Source organism: Tiliqua scincoides, chromosome 5, assembly GCF_035046505.1.
Source record: "Tiliqua scincoides isolate rTilSci1 chromosome 5, rTilSci1.hap2, whole genome shotgun sequence".
Classification (NCBI taxonomy): domain Eukaryota; kingdom Metazoa; phylum Chordata; class Lepidosauria; order Squamata; family Scincidae; genus Tiliqua; species Tiliqua scincoides.
In genome coordinates this window covers 770,635-790,304 of record NC_089825.1, presented here as the reverse complement: position 1 = coordinate 790,304, position 19,670 = coordinate 770,635, and the positions used below count along the sequence as shown (strand labels likewise).

General features: G+C 48.4%; 2 protein-coding genes across 4 annotated transcripts in view; one reads left to right on the top strand and one right to left on the bottom strand.

The window, feature by feature from the left end:
• KLHL40 (kelch like family member 40) lies at positions 1 to 9,834 on the top strand. The gene is made up of 6 exons (XM_066628669.1): positions 1 to 1,351; positions 4,932 to 5,092; positions 7,134 to 7,241; positions 8,022 to 8,207; positions 8,793 to 8,939; positions 9,653 to 9,834. The coding sequence occupies exons 1-6, from the start codon at positions 203 to 205 to the stop codon at positions 9,762 to 9,764; spliced, it is 1,863 nt and encodes a 620-aa protein (XP_066484766.1). The 5' UTR covers positions 1 to 202; the 3' UTR covers positions 9,765 to 9,834.
• A 1,332-nt stretch (positions 9,835 to 11,166) lies between these two features.
• ZBTB47 (zinc finger and BTB domain containing 47) overlaps positions 11,167 to 19,670 on the bottom strand; it is a 50,800-nt gene continuing 42,296 nt past the window's right edge. For all 3 annotated transcript variants that reach the window (XM_066628537.1, XM_066628536.1, XM_066628538.1), the window contains exon 6: positions 11,167 to 18,365. In XM_066628537.1, coding sequence (XP_066484634.1) covers positions 17,941 to 18,365 — 425 coding nt within the window. In that variant the 3' untranslated portion in view covers positions 11,167 to 17,940. The remainder of the gene's footprint in view (positions 18,366 to 19,670) is intronic.

The following is a 19,670-nucleotide window of genomic DNA, read 5'->3' as shown; positions in this document are numbered from 1 at the left end:
TCCCTAAGCCCTGTGGCTATATATAAAAGCCCCACTTTTGCTGTGGACACCAAGACACACAGCCAGCTGCGTCGGCAGCAGGACTCTCACTTAGCACTTGGCTTGGCTGCGAGGCAGATCTCCGACGTGCAGTTTGAAAGCAACTGGAAGATTAAATCAAGGAAAGGAGGAGGGGAAGCTGAGCAAACTGCTGGTTCCAACCATGGCTCTGCCAGTAGACCAAGCTGAAGAGCAGCGCCTCTACCAGCAGACTCTCCTCCAGGATGGGCTTAAGGATTTGCTCGACCACAACAAGTTCCTGGACTGTGTCCTGAAAGTGAAAGGGAAGGAGTTCCCCTGCCACCGCCTTGTGCTGGCCGCCTGCAGCCCCTACTTCAGGGCCATGTTCCTCTCAGACATGGAAGAGAGCAAGAAAAGGGAGGTCAGCTTGGAAGATGTGGACCCAGACGTCTTGGGCAAGATCCTCCACTACATCTACACTTCAGAGCTGGAGATCACGGAGCAGAATGTCCAGGACATCTTCTCGGTGGCCAACATGTTCCAGATCCCTTCCATTTTCACCATCTGTGTCTCCTTCCTTCAGAAGCGGCTTTGCCTCAGCAACTGCCTGGCCGTTTTCAGGCTGGGACTGATGTTGGACTGTGCCCGTTTGGCGGTCTCTGCCAGGGATTTCATCTGTGACCGCTTCGCCCTCGTCTCCCGAGACGAGGAGTTCTACCAGCTCTCTCCTGATGAACTCATCGCCATCATCTCCAGCGATTCCCTCAACATTGAGAAAGAAGAGTCTGTTTTTGAAGTGGTGATGAAGTGGGCCACAGCCAGGGACCGCGAGAGCCGGACCAAGGCCCTCCCAGTGGTCTTTGAGAGCATCCGTTTCCGCCTGATAGACAAGGATTACTTCAAGAAGCACATCGAGCAGCATGCCCTCATCAAGTCCAGCCCAGAGCTCCTCAAGAAAATCCAGATGGTGAAAGATTCTCATGAGGGGAAATTCACAGTGTTGAAAAAGGCAACAGGGAAGAAAAAGGGGGACACGAGATCTGGGGACAATGTCATAAATGGAGGGGTAGAAGAAGGGGCTGACAACGAAGAAGAGGACGTCCTCCCAGGGGTCCTAAATGACACAATGCGCTATGGGATGTTCCTTCATGACCTCATTTTCATGATCAGTGACTCAGGGGCAGTGGCCTATGACCCAGGGGCCAACGAGTGCTATTTTGCCTCTCTCTCTGCTCAGATTCCAAAGAACCACGTCAGTCTGGTCACCCGGGAGAACCAGGTCTTCCTAATTGGTGGACTTTACTACAATGAGGAGGATAAAGAAGATCCCATGAACTCCTATTTCCTGCAGGTACGCAGCACCTCCTTCCCTGGAGTTGGAAACAGTGTGCAGCTCATGGTTTCTAGATGTAGAACAGTACTCACTTTCCTTTGAAACAGTGAGTCAACCCCTGTTTCAGTCAAACTGATTGGATTCTCTCTTTCAGGTGTTGGGACATGACAGCGGTGGGGGAATTGAAAAACTAGACTGCATGCTGCCTACAACTTGTAGGGACCATCCTAGTTTTGTTACGAATGTAAACAGTAGTTTTGTTGAAACAGACCAAAGGTCTGTCTAGTTCAGCATCCTCTTTCCAGTGGTGCCCAGACAGGTCCTTCTAGGAAACTGACAAGCAGAATATGGAGATTAAGAAATACTGATTAATACTAGGCCAGGGGTGTCCAAACCTTTTGGCAGGAGGGCCACATCATCTCTCTGGCACTGTGTCGGGGGCCAGGAAAAAAAAGAATAATTTACATTTAAATTTGAATAAATTTACATACATGAATTTATTAAAGATGGAACTTATATGAATGAATGAAGGTCTTGCAGTAGCTCAAGGCCTATAAAAGGCCTTGCACAAAGCAAGGCCAGCCTTTCCTTTGCTGCCACTGCTGCATCACAGACGTGAAACAGCAAGTAGTGAAGGGAGCCCTCATCCCACAGCTCAGGTGAGAGGTCAAACAGTCGTCCTCATGCTGAGAGCAGTTGCATCAGGCCAGCATGGGCTCCAGCAAGTCTCTGGAGAACCAGAGGCTCATTGGAGACTGGGGGCTCCCTGAGGGCCTGATTGGGAGCCCCCGAGGGCCGCAAGTGGCCCCTGGGCAGGGGTTTGGGCACCCCTGTACTAGACCATAAGAAGAGCCTCGCTGGATCAGGCCAAAGGCCCATCAAATCCAGCTTCCTGTATCTCACAGATGCCTCCAGGAGCGCACAAGACAACAAGACACCTGCATCCTGGTGCCACTCCCTTGCATTCCGAGGCAGCCTACTTCTAAAACCTGCAGGTTGCACATCCCCATCATTGCTTGTAACCTGTGATGGAGCTTTCCTCCATAAATCTGTCCAATCCCCTTTTAAAGGCATCTAGGCCAGGTGCCATCACCACATCCTGTGGCAAGAAGTTCCACAAATTAATGACATGATGGGAAAAAAGCATTTTCCTTTGTTCCAACTCTCCTGAGACTCAATTTAAATGGCTGTCCCCCTGCTAATTACGTAGGCAGCCACAAAATGTGGTAGTAGTCTCCAGCTTAGATGGCTTTAAAAAGGGATTAGACAAAGTTGAGAAAGTGGGGAGGAATATCATGACTGGTAGGCAGGGTGGCCGTGTGGAAACTACCAGGTCAGAGGCAGCATCCTGCTAAATACTTGGTGCTGGAACGCAATGCCAGAGGGGAGCAAATGCTTTCATGCTCTGATGGGGAGCTTCCCGGGGGCATCTGCTTGGCCACCGTGGGAAGCAGGGCCTGCATTGGGCTGACCCAGCAGGGCTCATGTTACATTTCTATTGAGAAACTTGGCCAACTGCTTTGTTTTCTTATTTATAGAGTTTACTACATTAGCTCAGTGTCCTGTTGCTGTAAGAACAATGCACAAGAGTGGACTGAATAAGCTGGAGGCTGCTGCCAGCCCAACCATGAGACAGCCTGATGTGGCTTGCGTCAATGGTGGGAAGGGGGCTTAAAGGTCCAGGGAGTCCTTTACCCCTATTTTGCACCACTTCCCTCCAGCCTGCTGCTGACATGAGCCATATTGATTCACTTTCCACTCACCTGAGTGGGAAACAGTTCATTCGCCTCCTTGCCATGTTCCTCGTGTGGTCTTTGCAAACCTGGAAATGTGGGGGTTCCACTTTTATTTAAAGGGACTGTGCAAACTCCATTGAGTTTCCCATAAGGTCCCATAAGGTCCTTTTAAATAAAGCTGGAAGTCCTGCACTTATGAAAATCACACAAGAAGCACAGTAAGAGGCTTTCCTCCCCCCCCCCCATGGACCCATTGGCAGAAGTGTCAGACGGCATCAGACAGACCGTCCTGAGTGGGTAATGACATGATGTCTTGAGGCAGCTCTTCGTCTGATGTCAGAATGCTGGACCCATTGATCTGACTCAGCAGAACAGTCCTAAGATTCCTATTTCATTCATCACCAACTTTAATCTGAATAGTAGCACTTGAAAATGTTCAAAGCACTCCGCCCATATTTAACTCCGGTCTCCTTGAAGGAACCCTGTAAGGTCGTGTCTAGATGGGGGTTGGCAGCCGAGGTACAGAGGAAAAGGTTGCCCTAGGTTGCAATTCTATCCACGCTTTCCTGGGAGTAAGCCCCATTGAACTCAATGGAACTTGCTTCTGAGTAGACATGCAGAGGATTGGGCGGCTAGTGAGTTCATAAGTGAGGTGAGATTTTGGCTAGGGCTATCTGATTCCTTGCCCCATCTCTTAACCCCTACGTTCAAATGCAGCTAGTTTTACAAGCAGAGGAATCACCCTTACAAGGTGTCAGACCCCAGGTTCCTCTATAACTCCTGATGTCTGTGCTAAGTGGATTCTCCTAGATTTCAGACAAGGATCTGTCCCAGCCTTACATGGAGATAGCAAGGACTGAACCTGGAACCTTCTACATCCCAAGCACACACTCTGTCACTCAGTAAGGTGCTCCATCCCTGACACAAGCCTTTCAACTTGTGCATGTTCATCCTGTTTCCATCCTAAAAGTAGCTCTGCAAGCTACTCAACTAGGGGCATTTTTCTATCAGAAACGGATTGCATTTAGAGCATCCCAGGACTGACCCATCTGTGAAACTGAGACCATCACTTCAGATGGCAGGTTACAAGTTGGCAACCTTCAGTCTCGAAAGACTATGGTATCGCGCTCTGAAAGGTGGTTCTGGAACAGCGTCTAGTGTGGCTGAAAAGGCCGATTCGGGAGTGGCAATCCCTTCCACACTGGGAGCAAGTGTAGTCTGGGTTAAGAACATAAGAAGATAAGAACAGCCCCACTGGATCAGGCCACAAGCCCATCTAGTCCAGCTTCCTGTATCTCACAGTGGCCCACCAAATGCCCCAGGAAGCACACCAGATCACAAGAGACCTCATCCTGGTGCCCTCCCTTGCATCTGGCATTCTGAGATAGCCCATTTCTAAAATCAGGTTGGCAAGGGGCACTCACTTACCTTCCACTCTCTGAAATGAAAAAGGAAGAGGGGGACAGAGCAGAAGAGGAAGTGTGGAGGAGAGGAGAGAGGTAGGCTAGAGCATCTCAAGACACTCTAGTCCACCACTCTCTTCTCTTCCACATTTCCTCTATTCTGTCACCCTTTTCCTTTTCCAGTCCAGGAAGTGGGAGTAGCAGGGAGGGGCTGGCATAACCCCAGGTGAAGGGGGCAGCAGTTGGCCGCCTCACATTCTGGGAGATTTTGGGTTGACCCTGGAGCACCTCACTCTGCAGCAGGACTTCCTCATTTGGGTTCAGACTTAACTTCTAGTAATGGTGATTCTTCAGTGACCACTTTAGAAGACTTGCCCCATTGCCTAAACTCAAGGCAGGATTCCATTCCGTCTTCATGTATGGAGAGTGCCGTGAGGACTGCCTTTTGTCTCTCTGCAGTATGACCACCTGGACTCAGACTGGCTCGGGATGCCTCCTCTCCCATCCCCGCGGTGCCTCTTTGGCCTCGGTGAGGCAGAAAATTCCATCTTCGTGGTGGGAGGGAAAGAGCTGAAAGAAGGAGAGCAGACCTTGGATTCTGTTATGTGCTATGATCGGCTGTAAGTGCACAGGGTCTTGGAGAGCAGGCAGTGGTTTCAGGATTTCAGGCTGAACTTGATAGTATAGTTGGCTAAAAAAATATGATGTTGCTCAATAAAGTCTCCAAGTGCAGTCACAGGCAAGAGACACTCAGTTTTGAACCCTTCAGCACTCTGCCTAAGTCTGACGGACGACAAAAGGGTTGCCATTTAGTCAGTGGCATAGCTAGAGGGGATGCAGAGCACTGAGTTTTGCAGGGAGTCTCAACACAGCATGCAAGGGGCTCCTCCCCCTCCCCTTGGGAGTCATTCCAGGCAGTGGGAGCAAAACAGAGGCATTTGCTCCCTGCATTTGTCTCTGCTTTGCTCCCACAACATAGAATGCCTCAGACAGGGAGGGGGAAGGGCCCCTTGCACACTGCGGCTCCCTGCAAAACGTAATGCTTTGCACCCTTCCAGCTACACCATTGCATTTATTTATCGAAACCAGCCAAAAAAGAACCACTTGGCCTTCAAAACAAGGAATGACATGTCCTTTACCCAATCCCATTCGACTCTGTGGACTCTGGTAAATCAGCATCCCCGCTTTGTCCTTAATTTTACCTTAAAAGCCGTGCTGGATCAGTCCAAAGTCCCATCCAGTCCAGCATTCTGTTTCCCATTGTGGTCAACCAGATGTTCTGCAAAGGATGCAAGCAGGAGAGAAGGGCACCCTGTCACCTCTCATTTCTCCCCTGCAACTGACATTCAGAGGCCAAACCTGGAGGTAGCACAGAGTCATCAAGACTAGTGGCTAGGGGTGGACCTGTCCTCCAGGAATGCCTTCAGCCAGAGCAGGCTTTAAGGCAACTGGGTCAATTGTTCCCAATTGGGTTCTGTGCCTAAGGGTCATCTTTGCTAGTATGCAAGTTTATATTAAAATGTGCTTAGATTCATTTGGTCCATTAACTCACATGCACTTTTTAAGCATACGTTTTGGTTGCTTTCCAGGCCCCTTGGAAGCCTGGACCCCAGGGATTTTCCCCCTGCCCCCCCTTCTCAAGTTTGGTGGCCAGGCTTTTGTTCAACCCCCTTTTGAACCTTCCAGGCTCGTGGCCATCAGGCACACCTTGTGAGAATGCATTCCACAAACTAATTACTTCAGGTGTGAAGAAGCTCTCCTTTTTGTCCATCCAAAATCTTCTGCCAGGCAGTTCCACCGGATGACGCTGGTTCTAGTATTGTGAGAGGGTGAGAACAGGTTGTCTCTCTCAACTCTCTCTACACCAGTGGTTCTCACACGTTAAGCACCGGGACTCACTTTTTAGAATGAGAATCTGTCAGGACCCACGAGAAGTGATGTCATGACCGGAAGTGACATCATCAAGCAGGAAAATTTTTAACAGTCCTGGGCTGCAATCCTGCCCACACTTACCCAGGAGTAAGTCCCATTGACTATCATTGTTAAAAGAATATGCACAGTAACTTGTTAAAAGTACAGGTCTGTAACATTTCCCCAAATGCAGTCACATACCTTGGTAGCATCAAGTCTAATATATTAAAAATAAAATATTGAAATGAATGGGGACCCACCTGAAATTGGCTCGCGACCCACCTAGTGGGTCCCGACCCACAGTTTGAGAAACGCTGCTGTACACCATTCATAATTTTAGAAACCTCAGTCAGGCCCCCATCACCTTTTTCCAAGCCAAACAGCCCCAAATGTTGTACCCTTTCCTGGAAGGGAAGTTGACCCACCCTGCAGTCCTTTTGCTTGCCCTCCTTTGCAGCTTCTCTACTCTACATTTTCCTTTTTCTCTCTGTAGCTTTGATAGTCAGAAATTCAACAAATGCAGATACTCTTCTCCACCCCAGCCCTGGGAAAACAGCATCTGTTGAATTTCTGCTTGCTTTGCAGACATAAATTGTGCATCATGAAAAAAAAGTGACAATCTGTGGGGTGGGTGGGGAGAAATAGGCCTGCTGAGAGGGTCAGAAACTTGTTGGCTGACACAGGAAGCCTGCGGAGGGAGGAGCTGCACATCAGCCCCTGGATTCATAAAACACTCTGCTTGTCCACCAGATCCTTCAAGTGGGGTGAAGCCGACTCTCTCCCTTATGCAGTCTACGGCCATGCTGTGGTCTCTCACAATGACCTCATCTACGTCATAGGAGGCAAAGGAAATGATAAGTAAGTATGAAAACAGGGGAGTGGGTGGCCACTATGAGGGGGATTTGACAAGGGGTGTTGTTTTGCCTTTTAAAAAAGGAGCATTCAAATGAGCTTCCTTCTGTGCAGATCCACTCTGAGTTGAAGAAGAGTGTGTTGTTTAACCAAAGCAGCACAACCAGGCTATCTATATAGGCAAACTAGTGCTACCCATGCACATGCCCTTGTAGTGTAGGAGGCTGTTGCCTGCGCTGCTGGAGGCAGTGCACAGGGGTTGCTTTGCAATCATTTGACCAGGCCCTATCCCCACGTCCCAAGAGATGTGATCGAGAGCTTGGTCTCCATCGGTTGCCTGAAGGACAGGCCCAGTGGAATGCCAGGGAATAAAAGAAGTGGTGGGTGTTCACAATGAAAATAAAAAATACCATAGTTAATTTGTGATCATGTGACATTAGATGGCATTTCGCTGCCCGGAAGGAGTGGGAGGGACCGCTTACACTGCATGTTGTGGTACCTGCAACACTTACTGCACCACCACACCCTGTAGCTAAGCCATTGCGATGCCTTGTCATTCTGGAGGAAAGTGTTGGTCACCAGGAGAATCACTGCTACTGCCGCTGTTGCCAATCATCCCCCTGAAGAATTACCACCATATTGCACTTGGCTCCATTCAGTGGTCTGGGGGGGAAGGGGAGGGGGAGGTTCTAGTAAAAACTAAAGTGGATCCTGCAAGCTTGAAGTCTGTGCACCGCTGACCCAGCACATGGATGTGTGTCAAATATGCCTCTCTGTCTTTCACAGGAAGTGCCTGAACACAGTGAGTGTCTACAACCTGAAGAAGTTTGAATGGAAGGAGCTGGCCCCAATGAAAACAGCCCGGTCTCTGTTTGGGGCCACCATCCACAATGATAAAATCTTTGTGGCTGCAGGAGTGACTGACGCTGGTCTGACAAACTCGGTGGAAGTTTATGACATTGCAAGTGACAAGTATGTGCCATGCCCAGCAGGACACAAGAGCCATAGAAGGGAGATCAGCAAGATGCCCACTGGCCTTGATTCCACTCTGTCCTTTCCCCAGCATTTCTTGCTACCTGTGTGCCAGTGTACAGTGTGGGACGTTTCCCATGCACTTGAAAGACAGCCCCGTGACCATTTTCCCAGGCCTTGATGCCATCCTAAACCCACATCCAGGGCCTTTTCATGCACACTGTAGGAGACCATGGCCATTAGTTGGGCATGTCTCCTGACTGGGAAAAGGCCTACCTAATGCAGAAAGTCCCACAGAGATGCAACAAGCAGGATCCAATGCTGCAGACTCCCTGTGTTGGGAGTGATGGGACCATCCATCCCCCCCCCCCCAATGCAGAGGTACACAGAGAATCACCTGTGTGCACCCCAGGCCAAATAGCATCACACAGTGAAGCAGCAGGCATTCCTTGCCATTCCAGATTCTGAGACTTCGAGTACAGAATCCATGCCACTCTGCTCATAACTAGGGCTCCTACTATGTGCATGGCAGTCTGCCACCAGGAGGTGAGTTTTCTAACTCTTTGCTCTTCTGTGCTCTGGTAGATGGGAAGCCTTTACAGAATTCCCCCAGGAACGCAGCTCTGTCAGCCTGGTGAGCCTGGCCGGCACCCTCTATCTGATTGGGGGGTTTGCAACGGTGGAGACTGAGTCGGGAGAACTGGTGCCCACCGAGCTCAATGATGTGTGGAGGTAAGGGATGACAAGACATTCATGGATGAAAGCTATTCTATTATTATTATGTTGATGCCCAAGTTAGTATAAGGAACACAGGAAAAGCCTTGCAGGAGCAGATCCATGCTGGATAGTCAAATAGCCTCAGGCACTCACAAGCAAAGCAGGAAGGAGATGGCCTGATGCTTCTTCCAGAATCTGGTAGTCAGAGGTACACTACCTCTGAACTTGGAGGCTCCATCACAGCCAACAGCCTCCAGTAGCCCTCTCCTCCACCAGCATGTTGTATTCCCTGTAAAACCATTCAATTGCATTTCTCAAGACACAGAAACCCCATGACCAAGTGGCCACTCTTTATCTCATCCCAGGCTACTTCTTCAGGTACCCCAGCACACAGAGGCTCACTACCCCACAGCAGGCCAGCCAAGGGACAGGTTACTACCCACAGCAGGCCAGCCAAGGGACAGGTTACTACATTCCCCCACAGCAAACCGGCCTGAAGTTATGCACTGAAATAGTCTTCTTTGCAGAAGAAAAAGCACTTAGCCCATGCTCAGAGGCACTCCATTGAAAATACCACCATCTTTCTGACCAAATAGTCAGTTAATTGAAAAGGTTCAGAAAGTGGAGCAAAAAATGAATGCCTAATGAAGACTTCACTCCAGCAAAGGTGGTTGTCAGAGGCCTGTTTGCTGCCCCTCCAGAATCGTCATGTTCTTTCTTTTCTCCAGGTATGACGAGGAAGGGAAGAAGTGGGAGGGCATCCTCAGAGAAATCCAGTATGCCTCCGGCGCCACTTTTCTACCTGTGAGGCTCAACATTCTGCGACTCACCAAGATGTGAAGCTGCCACGTTGTCACTTTGACTTCCTGCTCCTGCCCTCCCTCTCCCAACCCCTCTCCTTTCTTTTGTAAGCCTGTATTTCTGGATTCAGCTATGCAGAGTCGTTTTTATTAGATAAAACAGAAAAAAGATCCTGCATTTGCTATTTTCTATTTACTCAGCCCAGATCAATAACAAACAGGACAAGCTGAAACTCATAGGAGATAAAATCTGTGGAAGTCACTTTTGACAGGTGTGTGCCCAGTTTGTGATGATGCTGTGCCCCCAAGTGCCTTTGCCCTTCCTCCGACTTAAGCCTAAGTCTAAGTTTACCTCTGCTGTCCTGAGCCAGGAGTAAGCAGCCGTGCACTGTAGGAGAGCCAGGCAGGAGTGTGGTCACAACTCCACTGCGGGCAGGCGGCCCCCATGTTCTCCTCAGGTTTAAAGGTGCTGCTCAGCTCTCCCACCTCTGCATCTTGGCGTGGTACCTAGGAGGTTGGAATAAAACCAAAGTCCAAGGAAGGGTCACTTCAAATATGATATTGTGTAGTAGTAGTAGCAGCAGTTTGCACATGTCCTGAAGCTTTGATCCAAGGCAGCAATTTTCAACTAGTGCGCAAACACTGCTGCGCTGCAAAAGGTGTGCCATGGAAGTCTGTGCCATGCAAAAAGTGTGCCATGGAAGTTTGGAGCACAGCAGTTGAAAATCACTGAAACATTGTTCTGGGTTCTGCAGCTCTGTTTGTAGGGTAGCTGTCAACACAATCTTATGTATGTCTGCTCATGTCCCATTGTGCTCAGTGGGGTTTAGTCCCAGGAAAGTGTCACCTCTCTGTAGTTACAAATTGTTTGTCCTCCTTCCTCCGCCAGGACGACTTGTTACTATTTGCCCTAGAAAGAGCTGCAGAACCCAGAAGAGTGTCCTGGAAGCTGAAAGTGGCATCACACAAAGCACAGGCCATAGAGCTGAGGTTCTCAAACTGGGGCGCTGCCTTTAAGGGGCAGGGGAAGGCAGCAACATGATCCTCAGGATTGCGCTACTGCCAGGGCTGATTGGGGGTTTTTTACCTTCCAAACTGCTGCATCGGCCTGGGTGTGTGTGTGTGGGGGGGGAGCCCCACAGAGCCCTCTGCAGGGCTCCCCAAGCTTCAGTAAAAAAAAGCAATCAGATTTTGCCATAAAAAGCAATTCTGGTTTTGCCATAAAAACAAGATTTAAGTCGTTCTCTGGGTGATCCTGCGGAGGCAGCAAAACCCTTGAAACTTTAAAGTCAGTTCTTCCCATCTGACAACCTTAATTTCAGCTCTGGTCATGTCCTATTCCCAGCCTTTATACATGCCTACAATGAGCACTGATTAGGCTCAAGAGTAAACACAGAGACTCCTCTGGAACAGAAACACAGACAAGGGCCAACAATGTTCTTTTTTATTATTTATTTTGGTGTACGTTTGAAACAGTTCTCCAATTCCTTAAAAAAACCAAAGCAACCCCAAATCTTAACAGAACACTATGGCCAGTGGCGTAGCTGGCGGGGGGGCATATGGCTCCGTATTGCTTCCCCCGCCGTGAATGACTCTGAAGGGAGGGGCCGCTTGCCAGCCCCGCTGAGCCTCCCTGTTGGACTGGCTGCTCGGCCCCCCTCCAGCTACGCCACTGAATATGGCAACTGTGATTAAGCAAGGTTGTTTTCTCAAGTGTTTCATATTTTAACTAGAAAAACTGGGGCCCAGGTTTTAATTTTTTGCCAAAGAGGATTAGGAATGTTTATGGTTCACACAGATACAGAGATCCTGGACACCAGGAGCTTGTTTCCAATTTCCTTTCAAGAAAAAAAAGAATTCTTCCTAAGGAGACTTCAACAGGGAGGTGCTTTTGATACCAGGCCAGCCAGCTATCCAACCATTTCAAATGGGAGGGGTCCTCCTGCTCTTTCTACAGTATATTCATTACATCTTTTCTACCAAGTCCAGAGGGGAGAATGATGTCTGTGAACATGGTGCCTGCTCCACGTTTTGGCAAAGTGCCTCCTTCTTGGTTGGGCGCCAAGGGAGCAGTGGCATAGCTAGAGGGGGTGCAAAGCACTAAGTTTTGCAGGGAGCCTCACCGCAGCATGCAAGCGGCCCTTCCCCCTCCCCTTTGGAGCCATTCTAGGTGGTGGAAGCAAAATGGAGGTGAATGCAGGGAGGCAAATGTCTCCATTTTGCTCCCACTGTCCAAAATAGTCCAAAGGAGAGGGGCTGCTTGCACGCTGCAGTGAGGCTCCCTGCAAAACTTAGTGCTTTGCACCCCCTCTAGCTATGCCACTGCAAGGGAGTGGCTCCACACCACTGCAAGAGGACCATGGGCATGGAAGTGATCTCAGGGATTGGCTTCTGAGGGCAGCCCTGTGCAAAACCGCAAGAAACACTTGCTGAGGAGGTGCAGTTGGCCAAAACACTGGCAAGCTTGCTTGTTTGTGGGAGTTCACCTGCTCAGCCCCATCTCTGTGTGGGCAACCCTGCAGGGGAGGCGGGGTCGATGCACTGTGGAAATGCAGGATCACGCCTTGCCTGTGACAAGCGAAGCATTTCTCAGAAATCTCCATCACTTCCTTGGAATTTTGTGATTTTTTTTTTAACTTCTGCCCTCATTGATTGGCGTAGCATAATTGTTATGAACTTGGGAGTGGGGTCCCCAATTCAAATTTTTCCTTGGTTATTATTTGTGAGATGCAGAACATTGGCCTACCTTACTGGGCTGCTGTAAGGATTACTGAGTGTACGCGAAGCACACTGGGACACCCGCCACCCCTTCTCTATGGTAGTGATAATTATAGTTATGAATAACAGTTACATAACCACTAAGTGTTTAAATGGTATTGTGTTAAATCAGGCCTGTTCAAATGCATTTGCATTCAATCTCTGGAGACTGGAAGGAAGGTGGCCAAAGACCCCCCTCCAATGACAAGGCTGAACCCTTTTTTGTTCTGCCCTCCCTTCCCTGATGATGTGCCAGCCTCTGCACCTCTCACTCTCCAAGATTCATGGTCTTCACTCGTCTCCCCTCTACATTTCTCTGTTCCCCCTTTTCCTTTTCCAATCCAAGAAGTGGAAGGAGAAAGAACAATAGAGGCAAGTAGGTGGACGGAGATAGGTACCTCGCACCAATCTGTTGCCTGAGGCAACCACTTCATTCGGCCTCCTGGATGGGCCTGGAAGTGGACTGTGGCAGGGTTGCCACCCTTTCTGCTTTTCCAAGCTTAAGCCTGCAGAGTTTAAACAGTAGTCCAACTAGAGACCCTAAAGGAGCTGAATCCCACTGGCAACTGTTGTTCCCAGGCCACACTCTGGCCCCCCTTTCCAGTACCTGTGACAGGAAAGAAGAGTCGGACTGGCCAACTGCTCCTCAGGCAGACCAGCAGAGCACAAGGATTGCACTCAGGCATTCTAAAGATGCACTCCAAGGAAAAGTCCAGAACAGTCAGTTTCATCGAGAGTTTTAAGTAAAACTTTGCTGTCTCAAACTGTAATCAAATAGAATACAGTTAGAATTCTGAAGATAAACTCTGAGCCAATGTAAGTGGCATTCTGTGACCTGCATAAATAATGCAAACTGAGCACATTTCAATTGCTCCTTATTTTTCACAATTTATTCTAAAATCTGTGTTGCATCATTTATTCTGGTTTTGTCAGTCGTAGGAGGCGCAAGGACACTGAAGCCCCATCACTAAAAATGTTGTTCAGCTACCTCTGGTCATTGAGGTTTCAGTAGTCCTTGCCCACCTACTTGCAAACATATCCCCACAGTCATAAGGACCAGAAATTTGCTTTTAAAAGAAATGAAATTAGAGAATCTCATGAAAGTGAATTGTGCATTCTTGCTGCATTTTTTCCCCAAGTTTCTTTTGCAACCAGCCAACCATGGACAACACCATCTGCACTCCAGCCTCCCATACAGTACAAGTTTTTAGCCATACATTTACCCCCTAAAACATGAAAAGACACCTTTACACATTTTGGATCAATCAATAAATCATGCCAATACTGATCAAGATAAATTCACCCCACTGGGAGAGCTTGCTCCTGTCTGAGATTTCCTTCTGTTATGCCTAATCTAGTAAAATATTTCACCTCTTAAGATGCAGGATCGAAGCTCTGAAAATAAGATGTAACCGTTAAGAACTTGCACTCGTCACACCTCTGACAGATACCCCTCCTGTGAAATGCATTCAAGCCATCATCTTCAGCAGACCCCACAATACTCCAAAAGGGAAAGGGGGCAGCATTGCAAAAACCACAGCAATCTTGCAGTCCCTCCTCTGTGAAGGGAAAAAAAGGAGGAGACCATGAAGGGTTTCCAATCTTCCTGCTTTCCGTCCTGCTTCCAGTAGGAGACAAACTGAGAAATTGGCCTAAGGACACCTGTTCGTGTCTAGGACATTGTCTTTTCAAAAGGTTGCCTGACAGTCAGTACGGAGCTCATGTTACATAAAGTGTACAATCCTATGCAAGTTTACTTGGGGCTAAGTCCTATGGCACACAGTGGGACTTCTGAGTAAAAATGCATATGCTATCACTGTAGCACAGGGGTGTCCAAACATTTTAGCAGGAAGGCCACATCATCTCTCTGACACTGTGTCGGGGGCCGGGGGAAAAATGAATTAATTTACATTTAAAATTTGAATAAATTTACATAAATGAATTTATTAGAGATGGAACTTATATGAATGAATGAAGATCTTGCAGTAGCTCAAGGCCTATAAAAGGCCTTGCACAAAGCAAGGCCATCATTTCCTTTGCTGCTACTGCTGTATCACAGACATGAAACAGCAAGTAGTGGAGGGAGCCCTTGTCCCACAGCTCGGGTGAGAGGTTGAACAGTTGTCCTTGTGCTGAGAGCAATTGCATCGGGCAAGCACAGGCTCCAGCAAGTCTCCAGAGGGCCAGAGGCTCATTGGAGACTGGGGGCTCCCCGAGGGCCGGATTGGGAGCCCCCAAGGGCTGCAAGTGGCCCCCGGGCCGGGGTTTTGGGCACCCCTGCTCTAGCATATCTTTTATATTTTGGGGGGGTTATTCTACAACCCTACTCTTCAATTTGTACACTTTTGTTCTGAAACCACTGCAACTCACTCCAAGAGCCTAGGTTCATTCTGGACATGTTTCCAGGTTTGGTGCCAAAGGAACACGACTCTTGTAGAGTATTATCTCCATGGTGAGACCACACAAAAGCTGCCACTTGAAAGCAGTGGCCATCTCTTGCTCAGCCAGACAGCAGTTCAACAGCTCGGGGGGTGGGGCTTAGGAGCAAGCTAGATGAGCCGTCTCAAAAACCGAAGCAAAAACAGAAGTCAAACCATCTAATATGTTTGAAGTCATTTAAACCATATTTAAGTTTTTAAAAATGCAATAGCGCCATCCATTTGGAGCAGGGTTTATGTCTCACTGAGCCAGTGGGCAGAAGTACAGAAATCTCTGAAGGGATCGTAGCACCTCTATAGCACTACAGTTCCAATATTCTGGCAGTTTCACCTAACTCTCTGGAAGCTTCCAGAACAGTACTGTGCAGTTACATCAGCAAATGCATTTGCCAGTGAACCACAGTATGGGGGTGGGCGGCTGCCAATTGCTGCCACCATCACCATCTCCCCTCCATGTGACTTGGTCGTATTCCCATCACAGAGCCCAGTGGGAAGGGAGGGCAAGGGTTAAACGCCTCTCTCCACACGCTGGTTCTCTTCTTGAAATGCTCTCCCTTGCCCCAACATTAGCAGAACGAGGCAAACACGGCTTTCTGCTCCAGGTGGGAGGAAAAAAAATGGCTGATGCCTTACTGGGGGAAGACGCAACAGCACTAGTGAGGGCCCTTGTGACTCGAGAATATACCGGAGACATACCAAGATGGCTGCGGTCATCTCTGCTGGGGTGCTGCTTCCCTTGCGGAATTAGAAAACATACAATATGTGGATAATACACAATTGTGAAAATGAAAGTTGCCATATATTTTCTAGGACATTTAAGACGTTTTTGAAATAAAAGTATCGGAACTGAGATTCTCCCGCCCACCTCTGCACCCAGCCCTGCCAGATCTATACAGAATAAAGTGCTTCATTGTAAAAAAAAAAAAAAAAATCACACTAAAGGAGAGTCAGCAATACAGGCTTCTTTTTTCTTTCCTTCTTGGCATATTTGGACAATTGATACTAAATGCCGCGAAAGTTCATACTGCCAAATGTCAGGCATTCAGAAAATTCGTCTGAGGCATGTGAAGTGCTTTTTTCCTCCAAACTTTCTTCCAAACTGACACATGCTACTGAAGTTTCAGGTTAGGAAACTGGTTTCTTTCTTCCCAACATTAACGACCATGTAATAGTCTCTGAAGAGCTGGTTCTGTAGAGTCATATTGGGAAGCCTCCATTCCGCTAAGCAAAAGATTAAATATGTCAAATATTTCTTTCCCAAAGAGTTCAGTACTATGGCATTTATCTTAGCATCCTGCCAGTTCACAATTATTGCACTGTCTTGACCTTTTCCGAGCCACAACCTTCTTGATGCATCTTTTTTGTCCATTCATGTTATGGCTGTTATTCCAGGGGCCAGCCCTGCTTTCATTCTCTCTCTCTCTCTCTCTCTCTCTCACACACACACACACACACACACACACACACACACACACACACACACACTCTATACGTAGAGAGGCAAAGTGGTCTGGATGTCCTGGCTGAAAAGGACACACCAAGTTTCAGGAAGGGGAGGAAGGAAGAGGAATTTTCAAACAAATATTCAACATAATTCTGATGTTCCTCATGCACACAGACATGTTTGTGACACAGGTTCTCTACGCAGACAGGGCAAATCCATCTGTGAGCTGCTGTTATGCAAGTTATAACCAATGACATGAGGTCTGAATGGGCACCTCGTCACCCAAATGTCTTTGAAATTAACGGTGCATGCTCACTGGCAGAACACCGGTGGATCGATTGCACCCAGATGTTTCATTAACCTGTAGCAAAGTACAGGCTAACTTAACAAGTGAGCAATTAAGGAAAGGTTACTATGACGGATTAACAAAGTGCAAAACGCGCTAAAATAATAAATTCTTAAAGTTACAAAAGGCCAAATATCTCTCTGCAAGTCAGCTCAAAACCATCTGACAGAGAAGAACCTAGGCAGGTATGTTTTAGTGGAGTCTGCTTAGTGCATTAGCTCGCTAAAGAAGAGTGTCCCCTTCCTGGAATTCAAGAAGGATGTAGACCAAGTGTTGGAGTTCTTGGTAGAGGGATCTATCCATCTCTGAACCACTTCCCAACATGGCAACAGATATTCCAAGACCTTCTGTAAAGCCTGCTTGTCCTAAATCCAATTATAAATTGGAGAGGATGGGATGTAGCAGGCTGGTGGATTCCAGGAAAAAGCAAGAATGAGACCAGAACAAGGCCTCTAATGCACAGGTGCAATTTCATCGACCATCAAAAAAGTTTCAGCCTCACCTCAACCAGTGTGCAAGAAGGAAGAGGCCAGTTAAGGTACAAAAACTGAGGAACTCCAAGTCATGCTAAGTGACCAGTGACAATGGAAAAGGGAGAAGGTGAAGGAAGGAAGGGTTAGGCTGGAGCAAATGTGTGACACACACTCAACCAAGCAGCCATCAGTCGCCAGTTACAGCTTCAGCACCAGTTGACTGCCATTTCCTCATATACCCTGTTCCATGAAGAGAGGTTTGTGAGTCACCCCATTCCTCTCAAGAGAAGGAGTACAGTTGCCTCCTTCAAGTTGCTGGCTTGGATGGAAGCATCTGGCACCAACCCTAAGGAAAGCGCACGCCCCTCCACACCACACCAGGCAGGGTAGGTAAGGAAGAGAATGGCTTTAGCTGAGTCATGACCATTGTCCAATTTCTTGGATGGTCCTGGGTTGCAAGAGCAAAGGAACAGCAGCAGCATTTGGTCTACACCCTTACATGGATGAACAAGGTGGAATGTTACCTTCGTGTTCTATGCAATCTGAGCAGCAAAGGTGCCTTGCAGGCTCCTGGTGCTTCAGCTTAGGTGGAAAACCAAAAGCCCTTCAAGCTAAAGACATAAGATGAAGCCCATTCAAAGCAAAACCCAGCCCAGCTCCCGCTCCCCCAACCCTCCAGGTTCCTAACTGAGACACCTGCTGGGCACTTACTGAATTACAGACCAGTTTTATGCACATGCGCAACAGAAGGGAGAGGCCTAGTTGTTAAAGTTCACTCTGCTGGCGGGAAAGAGAGGAGGCGGTGGTGGTAAGTGAGGAGGAGGAGGGATGCTCTGGGCGTGAGTGTGCATGAGTGGCAAAGGGAGTGCATGTGAGTGAGGAGCTGCGTGAAGCGGAGCTCCGGCTGTCAGGTGGGGTGAGTTGGCGCCCTGGGGCACAGAGAGGCCGAGGGAGTTCAGGTCGCTGTTGCTGCCATTGTTGCTGGGGTTTGAGGAGGCCACAGGGTGGCTGACACGGAAACATTTCTCCTTGTGGGCCTTCAGCATGTTGGAGAACCGGAAGCGCTGCCCGCAAACATCGCAAGGGTACGGCTTCTCTCCCGTGTGTGTCCGACGGTGACGCTTCATGTTGGGCCGGCTGGTGAAGCTTTTCCCACAGATCTCACAGATGTACGGCTTCTCACCTAGAGAGGGGGGAAGGAGAAAGTCTCCCTAACTGGTTCTATTTGCAAAACCGTGCGGACTCTGCATTAAACAACAGTGAAATAAATACACCTTGCAATCTCACAACTCTGCATCGCAGGAAGCTGCAGTCCATACACTTAAGATAGAACATTAGCACAGCAAATACAAGATCACTGGAGAGGATGCTTCACAATTTGGGACCCAATCAAGGCCAGATACAGATCAACACAGATCATATCAATGGAGTTCCTCTTAATGGCAGCTTCCTGTATTTTATTTGTTGCAATGGAAGGGATAGGACATCAGGTTGGGCCAGCTGGTGAAGCTTTTCCTACAGATCTCACAGATGTATGGCTTCTCAGCTAGTGAGAGGGGAAGGAGAAAGTCTCCCTAACTGGTTCTATTTGCAAAACCTTCACTTACTGCCACTTACTTACCCATCCTACTTACTACCCATCCTAACCCCGCACCACCACCATGCTAACAGCATGAGAGGTGCGCACTTCATGTTGTGATGGTGGTGAGGACCTGAAGGCAAATGGGAGATAAGTAAAACAAAAAATAATTTTAAACTTTAAGTCAAAAAGACTTCATATAAAAACTTATTTTACGTACTCTCGCCTAAGCCTACAGGACGCCTGTGGGTCTCCTCTGATATCTACCAGCCATTTTGGTGGAGTATATCCAAGGAGAGAAAAGGGGTGTCAAAGTTTTGAAAAGAGGGGATAAGATCTGGCATGCGCACCTGCCACCAGACCCACCGTCCCCGACAGTTCCCAAGTTCCTCCGCCAACATGTCCCATTAATCCCAGGATTATAATGCACAGGATTATCTGCACTGGAGCAGGACGCTAGAAAACGGAGGCCTCCTTATGGAGCTGTCCTGCTGTCGCGCAGAGGAGTATAGGATTGGGGCGTTAGCCAGCATTTGACTTCAGGTCAGTGAAAAACAGTTTGAGAGGAAGCTGGCAATGCAGGATTTGCTGGTTCTTCGAGAAACCAGCACCTGCCTCAGGAGAACAGACTGGCCTGCATCAGAACAGAGAAGCTCTGGAATCTGGAAGAGGACATGAGTGATTCAGAACACACCCATGGCCAATGCCTGTCAGATCTCCTCTCTCCCAACTTCCTAGAGGAGCCTGCTTGGACTAGAGAAATGCATACATCCCAGGCAAATTGCATGTCTGTGGCCTGCACATGCAGCTGAAAGAAGTGGTAGCATGAATGGCACCAGCTCCGCTGCAGGTGGCAGCATTCAATTTGTCATTGGGCTGAGGGGGATTCTGGGGGAAAAGTGCCAGCCC

Coding starts and splice junctions, on each gene's coding strand:
- KLHL40 (XM_066628669.1), top strand. CDS start 203: ATGGCTCTGCCAGTAGACCAAGCTGAAGAGCAGCGCCTCTACCAGCAG. Junction 7,242..8,021: donor GGAGGCAAAGGAAATGATAA/GTAAGTATGAAA, acceptor TGTCTTTCACAG/GAAGTGCCTGAACACAGTGA. Junction 8,940..9,652: donor GAGCTCAATGATGTGTGGAG/GTAAGGGATGAC, acceptor TCTTTTCTCCAG/GTATGACGAGGAAGGGAAGA.